The sequence below is a fragment of the Macaca fascicularis genome, chromosome 4 (assembly GCF_037993035.2).
Source record: "Macaca fascicularis isolate 582-1 chromosome 4, T2T-MFA8v1.1".
Lineage (NCBI taxonomy): Eukaryota > Metazoa > Chordata > Mammalia > Primates > Cercopithecidae > Macaca > Macaca fascicularis.
Genome location: NC_088378.1, coordinates 128,853,809 through 128,869,497, shown reverse-complemented (window position 1 = coordinate 128,869,497; position 15,689 = coordinate 128,853,809). Strand labels below are relative to the sequence as shown.

Here is a 15,689-nt window from a genome sequence, read left to right as displayed (position 1 = left end):
GGAATAGTTGGATATAGTGGTGGATGTGTTCCAAAATATTATAAATCTATTTAAAATATGACTCCTAGGAGCTGGGTGCAGTGGCATGTGCCTGTAGTCCCAGCTGCTCGGGAGGCTGAGGTGGGAGGATTGCTGGAGCCCAATAGTTTGAGTCCAGCCTGGACTTTTCATTTTCCACATTTTCTCTTTATGTCACTATATTATTTTTATAAATTTTAATAACAGCATTGGAGACTATGTCACCACTTACACCTAGCGTCCTATAATAACACACACCCACTTGCCTGTTAACTCACTCCTTTTAAGCATACATGCCATCAGTTCCAAATGACAGTCAAGTTTGTTTTCACACTGTGCTATAAGTACAGTGACTTTTTCTTAGTAGATTTCCCAATCATCTTTTTTTTCTTTTTTAGTGCCTTGAAAGAAATGCCATCCGGCTGGCATCTGTGGAGGAGCGTCAGAGCTGGAGTCACGCCTTTCCTGAAGTGTTCTGCTTTATTTTTTCATTACTTAAATGGAGTTCCTTCCCCACCCGACATTCAAGGTAATTTACACTTTCTTTCAAAACGTAGGGAGAGTTTGTAATCCTTTACTCCGGCACATATAAAGATCACTTGCAAAAATGAAAATTGACTAAAAGTTCAAAGCATAGCTAATTGACTATGGTGATGTACACATTTATAGCATAACATGTATGTTTATGCATATGTCTCCATTTATTTGGATCTCAGTGACTGTTAAACTCCTATGTAAATGTTTTTACACCTGCAAAGCACTTCTCCCGTAAAGATCGTAGTTTTGCTTTCAGATGTTAAAATGTTCAGTTATGTATTATTTATAAACAAGGTTCCTCAGATTTGAAAAGGTGAAAACTGACAATTTCATGTGACTTTTTAACTTGAAACATGCATGGCGTTAAAATTTAGAATACCCATAATTGCACATAAATCTGATTTTAATGTGGGAATTCATTTGCTCTTTCATAGTTGTTTTCCATGTTCTGTTTTGATTCATTCCATAAAAGTAGTATGAAGGTGGACTTGACTGTATCTGTGTATCATCACAGTGCCTGGCACTGGCCATAGAATACCTGCATGCAGTGCTACTCTCTGAAAGTTGTCAACTGGCATTTTTCCATTCAGCTAGTTGTTTAGGAACCATATAAAAGAATTTAATCTTCCAGATTATTTGCAGTGATGATAGAGTTGGTATTTAAATCCATGTCTCATGGTAAAACCAGCTTGTATTTCTGTATTGGTTGATCCATTTCCAGAGCACCCATACATTATTTTTATCATTTAATGTTCACAATAACCCTGTGCAGTAGATTGTGCAGGCACACCATTTTGCAAATGATAAAGCTGAGACACCAGGACATTGGGACCAGTTTGATGTAGGAGTCGCCTGACTGCTCTCAATGCATTGCGTCATTTTCCATGGATTCCTTCCACGTGCCATTCTGTTAACTTCCTACAAGTTACATACCTGGCAAATTGGAACTCTTTCATCCTTTTTTTAAGCCCTGCTATTGCTTAACTCTCATGCGGAATATGCCCTTAGTTGTTATATGCACTCTTTTCTTGTTCTTCGTTTGCAGTTCCTGGAACAAGCCATTTTGAACATTTATGTAACTATCTTTCCCTACCAAACAACCTCATTTGCCTTTTTCAAGAAAATAGTGAGATAATGAATTCACTGATTGAAAGGTAATGATTATATATTTTTCTTCGTTGTATTAAATAGTTCTATGGAACCAAACTTTAGGTATCACATATATAGCAAAATTCTTAAATAATGACCCTGGTAGAATTCAACACAAATAATTCAAACTAATGAGTAGGCCTTTTTTTTTTTTTTTTTTTTTTTAAATTTGAGACAGAGTCTTGCTTTTTCGCCCAGGCTGGAGTGCAGTGGCGTGATCTTGGCTCACTGCAACCTCCACTCCCCAGGTTCAGGGGAATTCTCCTGCCTCAGCCTCCCAAGTAGCTGGAATTACAGGCATACACCACCACGCCCGGCTAGTTTTTTTGACCACCGTGCTAGTCAGGCTAGTCTCGAACTCCTGACCTCAAATGATTCACCCACCTCAGCCTTGCAAAATGCTGGGATTACAGGTGTGAGCCACCGCACCTGGCCTATGAGTAGGCCTTTTAGGTAAGGATCTGGCTTTTCGGTCAACTTTTTGCCAAGCTAGTGAATAGCATAAACAAATTTGCATGGAAGGGGAATAGTGGTAGAAATGTTGATTTCCTTACATGAACTTACTTGTTAAGGACTCTCTTCCATAGGTTTTTTTGTTTTTGTGTTTGTTTTTAAGAGATGGGGTTTTGCCATTTTTTCCAGACTGCTCTTGAACTCCTGGGCTGAGACATTCCTCCCACCGCAGCCTCCTGAGTAGCTGGGACTACAGGCACATGCCATCACACTCAGCTTTTCATAGATTTTTAAAGCCAAAAGAACTCTTAAGGCTATCTAGTCCAATACTCTGAACTTTATATTTGAGAAAAGTGAAGTCTAGAGAAATTGGCTTGACAATCATGTCAAGTTAGTAACTGAATTAAATACATTGCTGTTCTGTCCACAAAATGGGGGAAAATATTTGCAAACCACATATCTGATGAGGGATTAACATCCAGAATAGGCCAGGCACAGTGGCTCACCCGTGTAATCCCAGCACTTTGGGAGGCAGAAGTGGGAGGATCACTTGAGCCCAGGAGTTCAAGACCAGCCTGGGGAACATGGCAAAACCCCATCTCTACAAAAAATTTAAAAATCAATCAGGCATGGTGACATGCACCTATCAGGAGGCTGAAGGGGGAGGATCATTTGAGCCCTGGAGGTCGAGGCTGCAGTGAGCTGCATGCCACTGCACTACAGCCTGGATGACACATCAAGACCCTGTATCAAAAGAAAAATTCCAGACTATATATATCCAGAATTCCTACAACTTAACAACAACAAAACCCAATTTAAAAATAGGCAAAGGACTTGAATAGGCGTTTCTCCAAAGAAGACAAATAACCAAAAAAGCAAAAGAAAAGATGCTCAACATCAGTAGTCACTGGGGAAATCACACTAAGATACCACTTCACACCCATTAGGTAGGCCATTATTTTTTTTAAAAGAAGAAAATTACAAATGTTTACAAGGATGTGGAAAAACTGGTATACTGGTATCCTCGTGCATGGGATATAGAAAATGCTAGCGCCACTACAGAAAACAGCATGACAGTTCCTCAAAAAGATAAACATAAAGTTACCTTGTGATCCGGCAATTCCACTTCTAGGTACAGATTACAAAATAACGGAAAGCAGGAACTCAGATCAATATTATACACCCACATTTATAGCAGCGTTATTCACGATAGCCAAAAGATGGAAGCAACCCAGAAGTCCAGCAGGTGAATGGATGCACAAAATGTGTGCGCACACACACACTGGACTATTATTCAGTCTTAAAAGTAGGCCAGGTGTGGTGGCGCACACCCATAGTCCCAGCTACTCGGGAGGCTGAGGCAGGAGAATCCCTGGAACCTGGGAGGTGCAGGTTCCAGTGAGACTAAGATTACGCCACTGCACTCCAGCCTGAGCGACAGAGCAAGACTGTGTCTCATAAAGAAAAGTAAAGGAAATTCTCACACATGCTACAACATGGATGAACCTTGAGGACGTGTGCTAAGTGAAATAAGCCAGTTACAAAAGGATAAATACTGTATGATTCCACTTCACTGAGGTACCTAGAGTAGTCAAATTCATAGAAACAGAAAGTAGAATGGTGGTTGCCAGGGGCTGGGAGAAGGAATTTTGCATTTAATGATTACAGAGTTTCAGTTGGGAAAGATGAAAACGTTCTGGAGATGGATGGTGGTGCTGGTTGCACAACAATATGAATGTACTTAATGCTACAGAACATTAGACTTTGAAGTGGTTAACGTGGTCATTTTTATGTTGTATATATTTTACCACATTGAAAAAGAAAAAACAATTTTATTTTTTAAAGTTTCACTCTGTCGGCTGGGTGCGGTGGCTCAAGCCTGTAATCCCAGCACTTTGGGAGGCCGAGACGGGCGGATCACGAGGTCAGGAGATCAAGACCATCCTGGCTAACACGGTGAAACCCCGTCTCTACTGAAAAATACAAAAAACTAGCCAGGCGAGGTGGCGGGCCCCTGTAGTCCCAGCTACTTGGGAAGCTGAGGCAGGAGAATGGCGTAAACCCGGGAGGCGGAGCTTGCAGTGAGCTGAGATCCGGCCACTGTACTCCAGCCTGGGTGACAGAGCGAGACTCCATCTCAAAAAAAAAAAAAAAGTTTCACTCTGTCATCCAGGCTTGAGTGCACTGGCACAGTCACAGCTTATCCTCCTGGGCTCAAGCAATCCTCCCGCCTCAGCTTCCCAAGTAGCTGGGACTATAGGCACGTGCCACCACACCCAGCTAATTTTTGTATTTTTAGTAGAGAAGGGCTTTTGCCATATTGCCTAGGCTGGTCTCGAACTCCTGGGCTCAAGTACTCTTCCCGCCTCAGCCTCCCAAAGTGCAGGGATTACAGGCATGAGCACCTGGCCAAAAAAAGTTTTTTTTATTTTTGTTTTTTTTTTTTATTTATTTTTTTATTTTTTTGAGACGGAGTCTCGTTCTGTTGCCCAGGCTGGAGTGCAGTGGTGCAATCTCGGCTCACTGCAAGCTCCGCCTCCCAGGTTCACGCCATTCTCCTGCCTCAGCCTTCCGAGTAGCTGGGACTACAGGCGCCCGAGTAGCTGGGACTACAGGCGCCCGCCACCACACCCGGCTAATTTTTTGTATTTTTAGTAGAGACGGGGTTTCACTGTGTTAGCCAGGATGGTCTCGATATCCTGACCTCGTGATCCGCCCATCTCGGCCTCCCAAAGTGGTAGGATTACAGATGTGAGCCACCGCGCCTGGCAAAAAAAAAAAAGTTTTATTTTTAATATGAGTGTTCTAGCTCTAGATAATGTTAGCTTGGCATTAATATAGATTAATATAGACTAGTTTTTCTAGAGTATCCAAATTAGTAAGATAATGATGTTTATAGCCACAAATCTTAATATATTTAAGCATTCTTGCTTTTAGAGAATATTTTCCTGATTTTAAAAGTTATAGGCAAAATAGTATTTCTTCAGATTTCTTTTGATGAAGTAAGTATGTTAGGTCAAAAATATTATTTTCCTCTTATTGGCTATGGAGGGGAAAAAATTCTGGTTTTAACCCTTTAAAAGTAAACGTGTTTTGTGGTTTTTCCCCCTCTGTTTATATTAAAGTTGGTGCCATAACAGTGAAGTTAAAAGATATCTAGAAGGTGAAAGAGATGCTATAAGGTAAGTTAAAGATCCTCAAAAACTTGATTGGGGTGGGAGAAAGGGTGGAATCAGGATATAAGTGCTGTATTCCTTCAGAAACTGACTTCTCACGCCTTCAGTGGTTCCAAAAGGTTGAGATATGTTGCCTTCATATTTTCTTCTTAATCTAATGAGAAGAGTCTATCAAAGTCAGAATTATGAACATAAATATACTACATTCTTGGCAGAGAAAGCAAATAACAAAGTTATTATATTTTAGCAAATAACAAAGTTATGTATATTATATATATATATTTGCTTTAAAAAATATAACACATCTCCTAGGTTTTTCTTAGCTCTATTTTTTTCTGTATTTCATTATGGGAAAACTCTTCAGAAGTGTGAAGAGCAAAATAATGAGGCTCCACATACTTGTCATTCACCTTCAATAACTATCAGTCAAATCATGGCCAGTCATTTCTTATCATTATTTTTCCTTCATTTCTTTTTACATTAATTCTATTCTGATTCTGTAGTAAAGTGTGCTCTACCAGATCCTAACAAGATGTGTCTCAACTGTTATTGTACAGGTTGCACATCTCTAATCCAGAAATCTGAACTTTGGAATGTCCCTATGAGCATTCCTTTTAAGCATCATGTTGGCACTCACAAAGTTTCAAATTACGGAGCATTTCAGATTTCAGGTTTTAACATTAGAGATAGTCAACTTGGATTAACAGTTGAGATGCATTTGTTATGATCTGGTAGAGCATGCTTTACTACAGAATCCAAACAGAAGTAATACAAATATTCCAAACTCTAAAGAAATTCAAAACCCAAAGCACTTCTGGTCCCAAGCATCTCAGATAAGGGATACTCAACCTATATCTCTTAGTTCTGGTAAATACACTGTCCATAAAAGTCAGAAGACTAGAGATTATCTGTCCTGTTTGTTTGCTTTTACACATCCGGAAATAACACTCCAATTTTATTAGGTTGGACCACATGAAATGTCCGTTTATAAGTCAAAAATGGTTGAATATCCAATTTCATGTGATTGCACCCTGATGTCAGAAAACTCTTAATAAATGGAACAGTAATCCTCAACCAGAAGTATACATCAGAATAACCTTGGGAACTTGAAAAAATACTCAGGCCACTACCTACTGAATCTAATTTCTCTAAAGTTAAAGCCCTAGCATGTCTATCGCCTCAAAATTCCCCCAAGTGATTTTGATACGATTAAGAACTACTGTCTAAAATAATCCCCCCTTCCGTTTAACTCCATTTCTTGTCTTGGCAATAGGTAAAGTAGTGAAAGGCCACACCGTGTTACCCGGGCTAGGCAGGTATGTGCACATGGAAGTGCCTCGTAGTATAATATGACCTAAATTAATGGAGCTTTTTTTTAATTTTTCCCTTTTTTTCCAGATATCCAAGAGAATCTAACAAATTAATAAACCTTCCAGAGGATTACAGCAGCCTCATTAATCAAGCATCCAATTTCTCGTAAGTTTTGCTGTTAGCATTGAACATCCCTGCCACTGGAAACACCTCTCTACAAAGAATTTGAAGGATTTTGTTGTTGTTCTTTGTTTTGTTTGGGTAGAGAAATCATATTTTAGTACTTTATGAGAGGAGGGAGAGAAAAAAGGGAAAAAAGAAGAAACTTGACCAGGCTCAGTGGCTCACACCTGTAATCTGAGCACTTTGGGAGGCCGAGGTGGGTGGATCACCTGAGGTCAGAAGATCCAGCCTGGCCAACTTGGTGAAACCCTGTCTCTACTAAAAATACAGAATTATCTGGGCGTGGTGGCAGGCACCTGTAATCGCAGCTACTCGGGAGGCTGAGGCGGGAGAATCACTTGAACCCGGGAGGCGGAGGTTGTAGTGAGCCAAGATCGAGCAATTGCACTCCAGCCTGGGTGACAAAAGCAAAACTCTGTCTCAAAAAAAAGAATAACATCTGTAGTACTCTATACTACGTAACTTATAAAAGCATCATTTCACTGTGTTTCAGAATAAGACATGGAATGGGAGTAGGAGGAGCAAGTTCGATTCATGAATGTTTAATAATTGCACCTAAAGTAATAACAGCCCTTAGTAATTTTTTTTTTTTTTTTTTTTTTTTTTTTTGAGACCAAGCCTCGCTCTGTCACCCAGGATGGAGTGCAGTGGTGCCACCTTGGCTCACTGCAACCTCCGCCTCCCAGATTCTAGTGATTCTCGTACCTCAGCCTCCTGAGTAACTGGGATTACAGGCACGTTCCACAAGGCCCAGCTAATTTTTTTTGTATTTTTAGTATCACCTCGGCCTCCCAAAGTGCTGGAATTACAGGCGTGAGCCACTATGCCCAGCAGTAATTTTTAATATAGTATCAAATATTTAACATACAAGCAGCATAAAGAATAATAGGGGAGGCTGAGGTGGGAGTATCACTTGAGCCCAGGAGTTGGAGGCTGCGGTTAGTCATGATCGTGCCACTGCACTCTAGCCTGGGTGACAGCGAGACCTTGTCTCAAAAAGAAGAATATAATAATGTAAGAGCTTAAACATTACCTAGACAGTTGAAGCTCCCCAGCTGTCTCTTCTCTGTTGCCTCTTCCTCCTCCCTCTGAAGATACCTACTATTCTAAATGGAATATTAAGCATTCTATTCCTATACATTAACCATAATAGGTTTATGTTCCTAAACAGCATATATTGTTATTTTGCATGTTTTTATTTTTTACTCTTTTTTTTTTTTTGAGACAGAGTGTCACTCTGTTGCCCAGGCTGGAGTACAGTGGTGTGATCTTGGCTCACAGTAACCTTCACCTCCCAGGTTCAAGTGATTCTCCTGTCTCAGCCTCCCAAGTAGTTAGGACTACAGGTGCGCGCCACCATGCCTGGCTAATTTTTGTATTTTTAGTAGAGACGGAGTTTCACCATCTTGGTCAGGCTGGTCTCAAACTCGTGACCTCAGTTGATCCACCCACCTTTGCCTCCCAAAGTGCTGGGGTTACAGGCGTGAGCCACTGCACCCAGCTGATTTTGCATTCATTCAGCACTGTTTCTAAGATTTATCTGCATTGACATGTATAACTTTATTGATTTTTCACTGCTCTACAGTATTTTATTATATGGCAGTGGCACCATTTATCTTTTTCTTCTATTGATGATTTTATTTATTTTTTTCTCCAGTTATTGATTCTTTTGAGTGTTTCCAGTACATGGTCTCTGTATATATGTGCAAGGTGTTTCCTATTCCTGATTCTAGGAATAAATTTGCATAGACTGTAGGATATACGCTGCTTTGGCTTTACTTGATATTGCAGAATTCTTTTCTGGGCTGGTGTTTTCTTCACTAGCTTTTTAGCCACTCTTTAGATCAATGACTTGTGGGTTTTTTATCCCTTGGAGGTGCCCCAAATCAGGTGGTGATAAGAGCAGAGCCCCAACTCTGTGCCTTGTGTGTGGATCTCTGCTGTGCTCCCAGAGTTACTGCTGCCAGACTGAGCTGGAAGGGGAGGATGTAGGAGCCTGCACAGCTCACACCTACTCCTGTGGCTCTGGAGTGGGCATCTTCCTGAGGTAAGGACCTGCAGGGGCTTTTTGGCTTTGGATCTGCCTCAGTATCTGACTGTTAGGGTGTCACAGGAAGCTATTGCATTGCCAGGAATTTTGAGAGCACTGTTCTGTGTTTGATTCATTCCAGAAACATGGAGCTCCTCGTCTCCTCACATCTCACATTTGGCCCGTGCCAACTCTGTGTTGGTTCTTTTATTGTCACCATTCCCACTCCTCTTCCCCCAACCATAGGCGACAGTTCTGTACTACTTTCTTCACGTCTCCCGCTAACATGAAACCTCTGATTTTGTGTACAAATCCAGTCAGAATTACTTTCTGTTGTGTCCTCATGTCCTCATGGCTTTTGGATTTTACCTCCATTCGTACATATTATCACAACTCTACATGCCAGCTTGTGATTAGTGACTACTATGTACTAGGCATTGAGAATGCAATAGTCCGCAGTGCAAAGATCTCTGCCCTCATGGATGGAGCTCGTTTTCTAATGAGAGAGAGGACAAGCAAGACTGACAAGAATTTAGATAGTGACACATGCTAAGGAGAAAAAATAAAGCAGGGAGGGGAATATGAAATGGCAGCTGTGGAGCTAAATTTGAGATTTAATTTTAGTAGATCAGGGAAGGCTTCCTAAGAACATGACTTCTGAGTAAAGCCCTAAAGAAGCGGGAGAACATTCTACTCAGAACATTCTGCACAGTTCCTGGGGTAGAAATATGCCTGCCTGCTCAAGGCAAGGAGGCTCGTGTCACTGGAGTGCTGTGCACAGGTGAGAGAATCCAGGGCCTGCTGTGTGCTGGTGACATCTCTGGGCGAGGTGGAAGCCATTCCAGGGTTTGAAGCAGAGGTGTGACATGAGTGTGGGCTCCTCTGGAGCTTAGGTTGTATCCGCAGCTTAGTCATCCCCCCAGGACCTTGACAATTTCGTATACATATTGGGTCCTCAATAAATATGTTTAATTGCACTGAACTGTTAATGCCAGAAAAATGCAAATCTCTCAAAGGAATCAGGGGCCACAAATTTGTCTCGATTCAACCTATTTCCTAGTTTGTGCACATTTTTTAATGGATAACTTCCTCATAATAGTGGTTTAAATAGCAGTACTGTAAGACTTCATTCTATTTGGAACTGAATACAAACGTTGGTTACTAATGTATAAATGTATAACGTTTGGATGATCTCTCTACAGAGTACGGGAATGTCAGGTGCTATTTTTAGCCGGGAAAACCAAAGGCTGTTTTTATTCTCCTCCTTACCTTGATGACTATGGGGAGACTGACCAGGGACTCAGGTAAGAACCCATCCTAGTCAGCTGACTCAGGGCCCGCAGCACCCTTCAGGATGTGTTGACGTCCTGAGGGTGGAGGGCTGAGGTGGTTCTGGAAGAGGTGGCTGTGTTATCAGTGGAGTCTTCCAGCAAGGGTGCCCTGGCAGCCTGGTGTGGTGGTCTTTTCCCAGCCTTCAGAATGCCATGAGGAACATCAGGATAGGTAAGGGAAGAGAATAGGACAGAGTACAGCTTTATTCCATTTATCACTCCAAAGAACTGTTTGAACTGCCATATGGCATCCCAGCTCAGAGCACTCCAGGGATGGCCCACTCTGACTTGTGTGGCCTTGTATAGAGGAGGCCTAGTGTTTGAGAAAATCTTAATTGCTAACAAATGTGCTTATTATACTAAAATCTTGGGGACAAAGATTTAAAACATAGAACAACATAACAATATTTGAGGCTAAGTTACTTCTACTCTGGTAGCTTTAGTGTATTGTAAGCTAACAATTCCCTTCCCCCAAGCACTACTAAAGAACTTCTTTTAGACCATCTCTTTTGTCTAAAGGAGATAGAAGTTTTAACCTCCATAGATATGCCTGTCCAGCCTTGAGTAGCAGATGTTGAAGGCCTAGAAACCCAAGCAAGGTAAGTAGATGAGCTGCCCCAGGCGCTGGACTGCAAGGCTCTGCCCATGTGCCACCCAGTGATGGTGTCCCCTACTGTTCTCAGCATGGGCTGTTAGAGGAGGAGAGTCTGGTTAGTGAGTGAGAGGATGGCTGTGCTCAGAAACAGGAGCAGAGGTACCTGGCTCAGGGCACTGGTCCCAGGCAGGAACCCACCAAAGCTTGCACTTGTGTTTAAATTGGACCTGGAAGTTACTCTCAGTTGATTGCTTCACTGAGAGTGTGGCTGAAAGATTGCATCTGGGGAACGTTTCTTTTCTTTTCTCTTTTCTTTTCTTTTCTTATCTTCGCGCTCTTAGTAAAATCTATGAGGAACATTTTTACTCGTATAATTCTTTCACCCTCTCCTCTGCCCCCTTTCCTTTTTACGTGTTACCAACAAAATGGACAATGAATTGGTAGTTTTAGCCTCTCAACCCAGACCCTCCTGATCCCCCGCAACCTCTATTCCCTCACCTCATTCTGAGTAAGTGTGGTTTGTGTATCTTTCCCTCCTCTTTCAGCATTTATTCCCTTTTACCTGCTCTTGGCAAACAGAGCTAGTATTTTTGTTAATAGCCACAGTCAGCTGCCACACAGAAATGTTGCAGGGAGTCTAAAACCAATAACTTGTAACCTAGCCTAAGTCAGGAAGGGTTGGGTTATAATGGAATAAACAGAACACATTCTGAGTGACATGTGTCTTCTCTTTCTAGACGGGGAAATCCTTTACATTTATGCAAAGAGCGATTCAAGAAGATTCAGAAGCTCTGGCACCAACACAGTGTCACAGAGGAAATTGGACATGCACAGGAAGCCAATCAGACACTGGTTGGCATTGACTGGCAACATTTATAATTATTGCACCACCAAAAAACAGAAACTTGGATTTTTTTAGCCCAGTTGGCTTTTTAAGAAAGAAAGAAGTTCTGCTGAATTTGGAAATAAATTCTTTATTTAAACTTTCCTTCCCAGTTTTATAGTTTCTGGTTCTGAGGACTGATGAAAATCATCTTCCATCAGCAGATTTTCTTGCACTGTTTGCTGTGCCCCTCAAATATAACGTCTTGGGTTTTAAGATCGAGCAAGGAGCTTCTTTTCCTAGATTGGATCCCAGCCCCTTTGTGGGGGTCTGACTGCATAGTCCCAGCCATTATGTGATATTTCACGTTATTGATGATAGTGAACTGTGGGTCTGAAGCTGATTCAACGGAGACAGGAAACAAAGTCTCTGTGGTCTGTTGGGTCATACTTCCTGGTTTCACTGAGTGGCCCAACACTGGGACTGGGTTGGTGTCCCCTCCGCTGACAGGACCTACTCCTAGGAGCAGAGTGGTTGATTGTGAAGGCAGTGTTCCCTTCTCTCCGTTGACTAGGAGAGAGCTGGGGGACACGCATGCGGAAGAAGCCCGTGGGGAGAAGGTGGCTTGCTAGTGTGCTGGCTGGTTTTTCAGGGCTGTTGGAGGGTTTTTTTTTTTTTTTCTTTTTTTTTATGGCAAGACTTTTGGCTTTGAGAAAACTCACTTAAAGGGCTTTCCAAAAACTTAGGGTGATCTTAAAAATTAGGATATTCTTTTAGAATTAGGAAGAAAAATTAGGATATTCTAAAAGAGTATGGATTAAAAATTTAGGATATTCTTTGAGAATATCCTAATATCCAGATGAGAAGCCTTCATTCATAAGATCTGGTTGTTTGGGCTGTGGCTGACATAATTGATGTTTATTTTGGCCTCTGTCACATCCAGTTTCTTTAGCTTTTAAGGTAAGCTTCTTTTGGCTTTTTTTCAGATGTTCACCAAGCTTAAGTTTAAAATAGTAGGTATTCTAAAAGAGTATTCTAATTTTCTTATCTGTATTCTTTTAGAATATCCTAATGTTTCAGACAGTAATATTCTCTTGTTATTTCTAAGGCTAAATTGGCAGAGTATATCATCTAAAGTCAAACGCTAAAGAAGGTGAGAACCCACTCCCACCCAGCCAGCATTTCCTGGAACAGACAAGCTGCTGCTTCCTTGCTGGCTCACTTAGTGCATTCCTGGGATGGTCTGGCACCCAGGCTTTTTATTCTTTTTGAAGATTGTTCTTACTGAGGTGCCTTCCTAGAACAAGAGCCACTTACAAAATGGCTTATAATTATGATGTACCACACAACTACTATTGTTTGATGTATGATTGCTGAGAGCTTGAATACATGCAGAGAGTGACTGAAGACTTAGTAGAGGAATAAATTCTGAGCCTGTCTAAGGTGGGGCTAAGGAACAAGTGAATAATAAGAGGCTCTTGGATTTTTTTAACCAATGCAAGTGACCCTTTCAATCAGTTTTCTTTGGATTACAAGTTTTGTTCCACTCAGCTACCAGTCAACTAAGCACTGTTCCACAATATAGCAGGAAGGAGGTCAGAAATCCGGACCTGAGGCTAAAATAAGTGAGGATATAGAAGCCACATTCCTCTCCAAGGTAGTGTGTGAAAGAACCGCCCCCTCTTGAGAGGAGGATGACCCGTCACCATTCTTGCTTGGGACTGACTCACCCAGCTGAGAGGAGAACCAACAGGAAGAAAATTCACATTTGAATCCAGCTCTCTCCCCCTTTTTCTGGCCTTCATAAGATCTGGTTGGTTGGGCTAAAGGTGGCATAATTCATGTTTATTTTGGCCTCTGTCACATCCAGTTTCTTTAGCTTTTAAGGTAAGCTTCTTTTGGCTTTTTTTCATATGTTCACCAAGCTAAAATTTAAAATAATAAGACCAGGTTTCTCTCTCTACAAGCGAATTATAAACATTTTCACCAAATCAAAACAATACTCAGCTTTCCGGCCCGACTTCCTAGGAGCCTGGAGATAGCAAAGGGTGTCTCTGGATTCCATTCTCTGAGAATATCACTGAGCCTGGGAGAAGATGACTTTACATGAAATTGCAACATACACACCTTTTTATTTTCTGGTGTTGAGGTAGTTGTCTTTCCTACCTTACAAATCATGTTAGTTTTATGATTTGTTCTGCATGTTTTATGTTTATTGTAGAAATGTTTATATAACATGCTTTCCGTATCAGGGAAAATCATATCTGTTTAATAAATTGGCTATAACTTTAATATCTGTGGACAACTTGTAAAATTTGGAATGTATCATATGTAAAAAGTTTAAAGATATCCAAATAAATGCTTTAGGTGTTGGCATTACTTTTCGTTAGCATATATCTTTCTGTTTCGTTTTACACACTTACCTGCCACAGCAGTGTGCCCCGTGTCACCTTGCTACAAATATAGTGGGATATCTGTATTAGCTTTAAATTTAAGAAGCTTATATTATTAGTGTCAATTATGGCCATTAGCCAAACTATCTTGACCTTCCCAGATAAAGTGTGATCATCATTTCAGCTGATTAATTTCATATTCATTAGCCATGACAGCGTGTGACCTTTCTGGACCATTTCGGAACTCAAATCACTGGGAAACAGGGCACTCCAAGACCTGTGTCTGGGTTTAAACTTCTGTTCATCCTCACCTGGTGATCTCAAGGTCCTTGTCCTTACATACTCCCCACTTCCTGCTTTTGAGAGAGAGATAGGAAGGCAGCTACACTGTCTTCCTAGGGGAGTCATTGTCCATGAGAATTCTGTTTTTTTGAAATCCTCTTGAGAGCATCCAACTAAAACAGCAAGGTTTCCATTGCACTCGCCCTGCCTCCTGGTCATTAACGCTGCTCCCAGCCTACTGCCTTCACTACTCTTTGTCTTTAGTTCCAGGAACTCATGAAGCCCCTTCTGACTCGTTCCTCCCTCTCTTCCTACTCTTGGTTTTGGTGGTGGTGGTTTGGTTTGGTTTTTTTTTGAGAGACAGGGTCTTGCTCTGGCCCCCAGGCTGGAGTGCAGTGGCACAGCCTTGGTTCATTGCAGCCTCAACCTTCTGGGCTTGAGCAATCCTCCCACCTCAGCCTCCCCAGTAGCTGGTACTATAGGCACATGCCACCACGCCTGGCTAATTTCTGTGTTTTTTGTTTGTTTTTTGCTTTTTGTTTTTGTTTTTTTTGTTTGTTTGTTTTTTGTTTTGTAGATATGGTCACGCTGTGTTGCCCAGGCTGGTCTTGAACTCTTGGGTTCAAATGATTCTCAAGCCTCAGCCTCCCAAAATGCTAGGATTATAGGTGTGAACCACTGTGTCTGGCCTGTTCCTGCTCTTGTTTTTTAAGTCACATTTATTGAGGTATATTTTACAAACAGATTAACTTTTTAGTGTACAGTTTTATACATTTTAACAAATGCATACAGTTTAACAACCACAATCAAGAAATAGAACAATTCTGTCATCCCCAAAAGTCCCCTTTGTAGTCAGCTTCTTGCCTCATCCTGGCTTCCAGCTACCAGTGCTTTTCTCTCCCTTTGTTTTGCCTCTTCCTGAATGTTATATAAATGGAATTGTATCGTATGTAGCATTTTGAGTCTGGCTTCTCACTAAAGAAGAATGCATCTGGGTCCTCCCTGTTGTTCCTTTGGATTGCTGAGTAGCATTCCGTTGTAGACTTCTGGGCAGTTGCCAGATGAAGGGCATTTGGGTGAGTTTGGATGATTGTTTTGGTGATTGCTGCAAACATTCATGGATAGGTTTTTGTACAAACCTGAATTTTCACTTCCCTCAGGTAAATAGCTAGAAGTTGTCACTTACATCTTAATCCTCCTCTTGACGCCATCCTGAGAGCTCAGCATTCTCTAATCTCTAACTTTGCTGTTTACACTCCTCTGTGATGGACAGGATAAAATGCTGTCAGGAGTTAAGGTCTGACATGTTTTTCCCCTTCCAGCCAATCTATCCATTGTGACCTGGGAAGGCACCTCTCTCTTCCCTGGACTTTCATAGTATTCGACAGACACTTTTCTCTTCCTAACAC

General features: G+C 41.4%; 1 protein-coding gene across 16 annotated transcripts in view; it reads left to right on the top strand.

Annotated features, from left to right (window-relative positions):
• UBR2 (ubiquitin protein ligase E3 component n-recognin 2) overlaps nt 1-13,984 on the top strand; it is a 130,163-nt gene extending 116,179 nt beyond the window's left edge. For 15 of the 16 annotated variants that reach the window (XM_074038047.1, XM_074038048.1, XM_045390901.3 and 12 more), the window contains 7 exons: nt 417-547; nt 1,601-1,709; nt 5,283-5,339; nt 6,732-6,809; nt 8,704-8,874; nt 10,059-10,160; nt 11,520-13,984. In XM_074038047.1, the coding sequence (XP_073894148.1) occupies nt 417-547; nt 1,601-1,709; nt 5,283-5,339; nt 6,732-6,809; nt 8,704-8,874; nt 10,059-10,160; nt 11,520-11,661 (790 nt within the window). In that variant the 3' untranslated portion in view covers nt 11,662-13,984. Of the gene's footprint in view, nt 1-416; nt 548-1,600; nt 1,710-5,282; nt 5,340-6,606; nt 6,645-6,731; nt 6,810-8,703; nt 8,875-10,058; nt 10,161-11,519 lie in introns of those variants that run through there. The other variant, XM_065544030.2, reaches the window with a different exon arrangement.
• Nucleotides 13,985-15,689: the final 1,705 nt, after the last annotated feature.